This window comes from Gymnoscopelus microlampas (genome assembly GCF_963454915.1).
Source record: "Gymnoscopelus microlampas genome assembly, chromosome: 10".
Classification (NCBI taxonomy): Eukaryota; Metazoa; Chordata; class Actinopteri; order Myctophiformes; family Myctophidae; genus Gymnoscopelus; species Gymnoscopelus microlampas.
Window position 1 is genome coordinate 54,814,110 of NC_139947.1, and position 6,673 is coordinate 54,820,782.

At 40.5% G+C, this 6,673-nt stretch overlaps 1 protein-coding gene across 1 annotated transcript in view; it reads right to left on the minus strand.

Annotated features, from left to right (window-relative positions):
- The window catches only part of LOC311054307 (uncharacterized protein), a gene marked incomplete at both ends in the record, with an annotated part of 85,727 nt that extends 79,845 nt beyond the window's left edge, over positions 1-5,882 (minus strand). The window contains 3 exons of the mRNA XM_084070181.1: positions 3,756-3,824; positions 5,581-5,745; positions 5,849-5,882. Of these exons, the coding sequence (XP_083926307.1) occupies positions 3,756-3,824; positions 5,581-5,745; positions 5,849-5,882 (268 nt within the window). The remainder of the gene's footprint in view (positions 1-3,755; positions 3,825-5,580; positions 5,746-5,848) is intronic.
- Positions 5,883-6,673: the final 791 nt, after the last annotated feature.

Consider the following 6,673-nt stretch of genomic DNA (forward strand, 5'->3'; position numbering starts at 1 on the left):
GTAGAAGCCTACTATAGCAGTAATTATACTTTAAATTGTGTTTAAAAATACTTTTGGGTGTTCAATATCAATACCACAATGTAGAAATACTCTGTTACAAGTAAACGTCTGGTATTCAGAATTTACTTTAGTAAAAGTATAAAAGTGTTTGCATCAAAATATACTTAAAGTACCAAAAGTAAAAGTACTCATTATGCAGAATGTCCCATTCCAAATGTATACAAATCGTTTGAAAATAGCAGATCTACAAGCTACAAGTGTCCCTCTGAAAAGGGCTCTGTCTATGATGAAGCTGTGTGTGTGTGTATGTGTGTGTCTAACTGCTCAGTGAGCCAATCCTGTGTAGAGCCCGCCTACTGTATCCGGTAATTTGCGGACACAAATACGCACGTACAAAGGCTGTTTGCATTTCTGGTCTAAACCGGATCTGCAACCTGTAAAGTTAACTGAGCCCAGACAGTCATTGTTGCCAGGTTTTGTGAGAGAAACAAGCAAGCAGGTCTATGAAAACAAGCCCAAAAGAAACAACTAATAGGCCACATGAGCACTTTAAAACCTATGTCGGCTATTTGAAAATAGCAGATCTACAAGCTCACGACGCGTCGCAACGCGAGACGTTGTGAGCTTGCAGATCTGTTATCTGCCCAAAATCGCTTATAATAAGCAGACCTGGCAACAAAGACAGCGGCTCACAACGCAGAACAGAACCTCTCAGAGGAGAGAGAAACTCCCCTGCTCACTATGAAAGCGCCACCCTGTGGCTGAATGGCCACACTACACATCAAAATAAAATAAAATATATCTAGGGGGCGTGGCTGAGAATCTGGGGGACTGGCTGAAAAAGGAACCAACCGGAGCTTTGGGCAAACCCCTCCCCCGACCGTCTGGCTGGCTGTTTACACAATACAATGTATATCTAATGGACACCTGTTTGTCAACTGCTGCTGTTAAAGGGATAGTTCACCCCCAAAATGTTTTTTCCCCTATGTATTAGTCACCCCATGGAGACTTGAATTCATGGATGTTTTTTTGTTTTTGTCTCATTCCTAAGACAATAATTTGATGATAGCAGTTCCGGTAGGAGACACAAAAAGTCTCCTTTGTGTCTCCTACCGGTCCGCTGGTCATCAAATTATTGGCTTAGGAATGAGACAAAAAAACAAAACAAAACACTTCAAGTCTCCACAGGGTGACCAATCCATAGGAAAAAAATCATTTAGGTGGTGAACTATCCCTTTAAAATACGATAGTCTGTTAAATAGGTTAATAATTGCTTCTCTGCTCACACTATTCAAAGAGTTTATAAATAGATGCAGACGGCCAAACTGTTGCTGTTGATGACTCCCATTTTAAGAATGGAATGCAGAAATGCTCTGTCTATCTCCATGAGGAAGTTCCAATGTTTGGAACTACAGCCCATAGCAGCCCGCTCTGCGGGGAGATCAAAGCGTGTCATAACTCTCTCTCTCTATGGGTCTGGGTTTGGATTCCAGCGGATCTCTGGGGGCGGGGTTTGCCCAAAGCTCCGGTTAGTTCCCAGTTACCTTTTTGGCAATGGTGACGGAACCACATACATACATACATACATACACACACACACACACACACACACACACACACACACACACACACACACACACACACACACACACACACACACACACACTAGGGCTGACCCAAATAACTTGAATATTTAAAGCTTCGTTCGAAAATTGAGTAATCGGACGTGTTTTAAATTTGATTCTTTTTTCTTCAAACATGTACAAATGCAAAATATAAGGTGCTTACCCGCTTGCCTCAAATGTTAACTAGGTGTCTGGAGTATTTGTGCAATGTATTAGTCCATATTTTTCAATAAAGAAGTGTTTTAATCCCGTCTGTGGACGAACGTCATTTCCCCCCCACGTTTAATTCCTGTTTACATTGAGTGTAATTCCGGCTTTCACCGGATGCGCCCCGTCAGTACCGCCCATTGGAAACTTCCAACTTAAACACTTCTTAATTGAAAAATATGGACTAATACAGGGGTCTTCAACGTTTTCAGTCCAAGGACCCCCTAGCTGAGACAGAGATGAAGCAGGGACCCCCTCCTATATATTGTATAAAATTGTGTTTCGGAATTAAACTTTTTTTTGGTTTACTTGGTGTGCTCTTTTTTCCCTCTACACCTATACCTCTTTGCCAAAAAATAGCAGATCTACAAGCTCACAACGGCTCGCAGCGCGAGGCGTTGTGAGCTTGTAGATCGGCTATTTTTGGCTAAAGTGCTCCTCAGAAAAAGGGATGCTAGGGTTCAAGTGGTTAAAATCATATCACACAAAGATTTGGCGGACCCCCTGTAGTAACTCTGAGGACCCCTAGGGGTCCCGGACCCCCTGTTGAAGACCCCTGGACTAATATATTGCACAAATACTCCGGACACCTAGTTAACATTTGAGGCAAGCGGGTAAGCACCTTATATTTTGCATTTGTACATGTTTGGAGAAATACAGGCTTTACTGGTGACATACCAGGGTGAACTGGGGGGGGTTGTGACTGACAAGCTGCGCGTCCTACGTTACTGCCTCTGATTAGCCAAGCTCCTACATGCTTGCATGACAGTCACAACGCGGTGAGGCGGGACATGGGCAGTGGAGAAGAGTATGAGAGAGCAGTTTAAGTTTTACTAATTTATTAAACATGTTAAACGGCAACGCCGATCCGTGCGGATCAATGCAGCTTTCTGCGCATTACTACTGCATTTCTGGGTAATTTGAGAAATCTCTGCAACTTCTAAGCGACGAGCTATTTGCCCGAGACCAGACAGTGGTAGCCGCGAGTACGAGAGAGAGTGATTAGAGCGTCAAGGGACCCTGGATACCTCCTTCCCAAAACCAAATACAACAAAGGTAAACACAACAGGGTCCCGAAAGGGGCTATTACTGCTGGTCCTTCCATGTCAACAAATAATTCGATCCTACGTGGCGTAATCCACTTTCGATTTAAAACTCCAGTGTCTAACATTATTCCTGGGATTTCATCTTTTGGAAACCCTCCACCTTCCATAACTTCACAGTGGTAAATCCGTGCTACTTTAAGTGATACATTAATTAGAGGGGGAACGGAGCACAACATACTTGGTGTTGCATGCCATAAATAGCAGATCTACAAGCTCACAACGCGTCCTATTCGTGACGCGTTGTGAGCTTGTAGATCTGCTATTCATTGCGCACGACACCGACACACAACTAGTATAGATGAGGCCAACACTCTGGTGTCGGGTTACATTCAGTGGGTCGTGGAGCCGCATTCTACAGCTGATGTTTATGATAGATCACTATGGATGGATGCTTTGTAGTTTGGAGATCATTTTGACTAGCAAGAATATGTGGCTATTGGCTAATATTGAGCCACTTGTTTGGGTTTAATCCAACTAAGAAAAGTAGCATATGCATATCCAATCCAACCTAGAAATGCATGTAGAATGTATTCATTTTGCTGTCTGCAGACTGCAGAGATAGGGCAACAGCGCAGGCCAGCGCAGCCTCGCGCTCATGGCAGATTAGCGACCCGACTACCCCCCCCCCCCGCCCGGCCGTCGATTATTCGAAGTTTGATCGTTTTTTGGCCAAAAATGCGATTACAAAATGATAATTCGAAGGTCAGCCCTAATACATACATACATACATACATACATACATACATACATACATACATACAATTAATTATGTATTATTTGAGCAACAGTAAGTCATTTTCCAATGTCTCTGTCTTACCTGCATTCACAGAACTTCCTCCTGGTGCTTCCACCTCATTCTTACTGGAATTAGATGTGTTGTCCGTTTCTGAAAAATACACACAATCACATAGTGTCAAACAAGCAGAGAGACCAAACTCATGAGTTTCATCCATATCTACTGTTTTATATATCTCATATGCATTTATACATTTAATACACATTTATATATTTTATACGTATTTATATATCTCATCCATATCCACCGTATTTTGACAGTGTGTTTTTGTTACGTTGGGAGTGTTAACTACAAGATTTATACCATAGCCTGCCATTTTTTTGACCCCCCCTTCCCCTTTAAATGAAAGAGAAAACATATTTTGTCTGTAATTTCCCTTTTCTCTGCAGCAAACTTTATTCAGTTGTGTAAAAATAAAGTCAATCACAAAATGTCCCCCATTTAGTTTGTAACTTTTATTTAACATGTCTCCTTTATTTAACATGTCTGTAACCTTTATTTAACATGAAAACCTTTATTTAACATGTTTTCTAACCTTTATTTAACATGGAGAATCACATTAATGTACAAGACCTCTTTGTATTTATGGGGGAGGGGCTAAAATTTGACTATTTTGTGATTTAATTTTTACAAAACTTTAAGAAGTTTGCTGCACAGAAAAGGGAAATTACATTTTTCACATTAGTTAACACTCCCAACGTAACTGTTTTGTTCAATCTAACATTATACAACAAGTAATAATGCACCAAAATCAATCTTCACACTTATTATTCAGATGGGTCAGCCAGTGATACTAATAATAAACAAATTAGTGTTTAGAATATTTAATTATAGTGTATTTTTCAAAAACGCGGTGAGTGATGTATGATCAAAACTGGCATGCTAAAAGTTTTTATTGTGATTAAGTAAATCATGATATAAATTAAACAAGAACCCCTTCATGAATCGTTTAATTCTATTTTAGTTTAAAATTCAAAATGCAAATATTGTAGTTAACACTCCCAATGTAACTTGTTTTCAATCTGACATAATAAAGTAATAAAGTACCAAAAAAGGATATTGATAATTAAAAACTATAACAACCTTGGTTGTTCAGCTCGTAGTTTTGTCTTGGTCGTGAGCTATTTTCACAATATATACTAATATAATACAGTATGAAGTATATAAGAATCATAATCAGAAGACTTTATTGCCATGACATGTGAACATGTTAGGAATTAGATTTGGTACAGCGGAGCACAGTTTACAACAGAAACAACACTCCCCAACACCACAGCAGCCATTTGCGGCGCTATATAGGCTGGATAAGAGGTTTAAAGGGCAAGACCACTTCGGTAGAGGTTTGGGTTGTGTAGTTACCTTGCCATGATGTAACTCCAAAGGTGGACAAGACATCAAAAATAATTGCTCCATTGATTAGAAATTGATAATTCAAAATATGCTCCTCATTGACTTACACTGTACAGTGATTTGGCTATTCTTATTAGGAAGAAAACCCGGACTGGATCCTCAGATCTGGATCCGGATCTTCAAATAGTAAAATCAACAGGATGTTGACATTTTTATATAAAAAATAAACAGTAATGGGTTTGTTGATGTTCTATACTGTCTGAATCAGCTTAGTTTGTGTTTGTTTACGTTGCTAATAGACTGACTTTGAGAGCTGTTTCAGCGTACGATGTAAGTCAATGAGGAGCATATTTTGAATTATCAATTTCTAATCAATGGAGCAATATTTTTTGATTTCTTGTCTACCTTTGGAGTTACGTCATGGCAAGGTAACTACACAACCCAAACCTCTACCAAAGTGGTCTTGCCCTTTAATCAGCATCTCCATCATCCTTACCCGTGCTGAGGCTCAGGTCCAACGCTGTTCCTTGGTTCTCATCATGGTTGAGGCTCAGGTCCAACGCTGTTCCTTGGTTCTCATCATGGTTGAGGCTCAGGTCCAACGCTGTTCCTTGGTTCTCATCATGGTTGAGGCTCAGCTGGAGCTCAAGGTCAGGCTCAGCTGAACACAGACAGAAGAGGAAGATCAGAAAAACACCAGCAGTCTTCATCCTGGAACGATGTACTGTATCAAGCTGTGCATGCAGCATCTTATATACACCTACCTGTAGCCTGAGGCGCTGTTATGCAGACGTACATTCCATGAGTCTTACCTTCACGGAGTCATTGGAATGTGGACACTGATCTAATTAACCAATGTATGTAAATACCAATGTATGTTACCTAACCCTGACATGCAACACACACACACACACACACACACACACACACACACACACACACACACACACACACACACACACACACACACACACACACACACACACACACACACACACACACACACACACACACACACACACACAAAAGATGGTCAGTCACTGTCAGGCAGAAATCTCCATAGTGTAACGTTTTTGTAATTTTCGTAAAGTAATGCCCTACATCAGGGGTGATGCAACTTTGATGATGGAGAGGGCCATTATATTTCCACACTCACTCCAGAGGGCCACATTAAATATACTGTCTGTTTAATGATGCAGAGGGCCATTATATTTCCACACTCACTCCAGAGGGCCACATTAAATATACTGTCTGTTTAATGATGCAGAGGGCCTCTATATTAACACACTGACTCCAGAGGGCCACATTAAATATACTGTCTGTTTAATGATGCAGAGGGCCTCTATATTAACACACTGACTCCAGAGGGCCACATTAAATATACTGTCTGTTTAATGATTCAGAGGGCCTCTATGTTAAAGGGCAAGACCACTTTAGTAGAGGTTTGGGTTGTGTAGTTACCTTGCCATGATGTAACTCCAAAGGTGGACAAGAAATAAAAAATAATTGCTCCATTGATTAGAAATTGATAATTCAAAATATCCTCCTCATTGACTTACATTGTACGGTAAAACTGCTCTCAAAGTCAC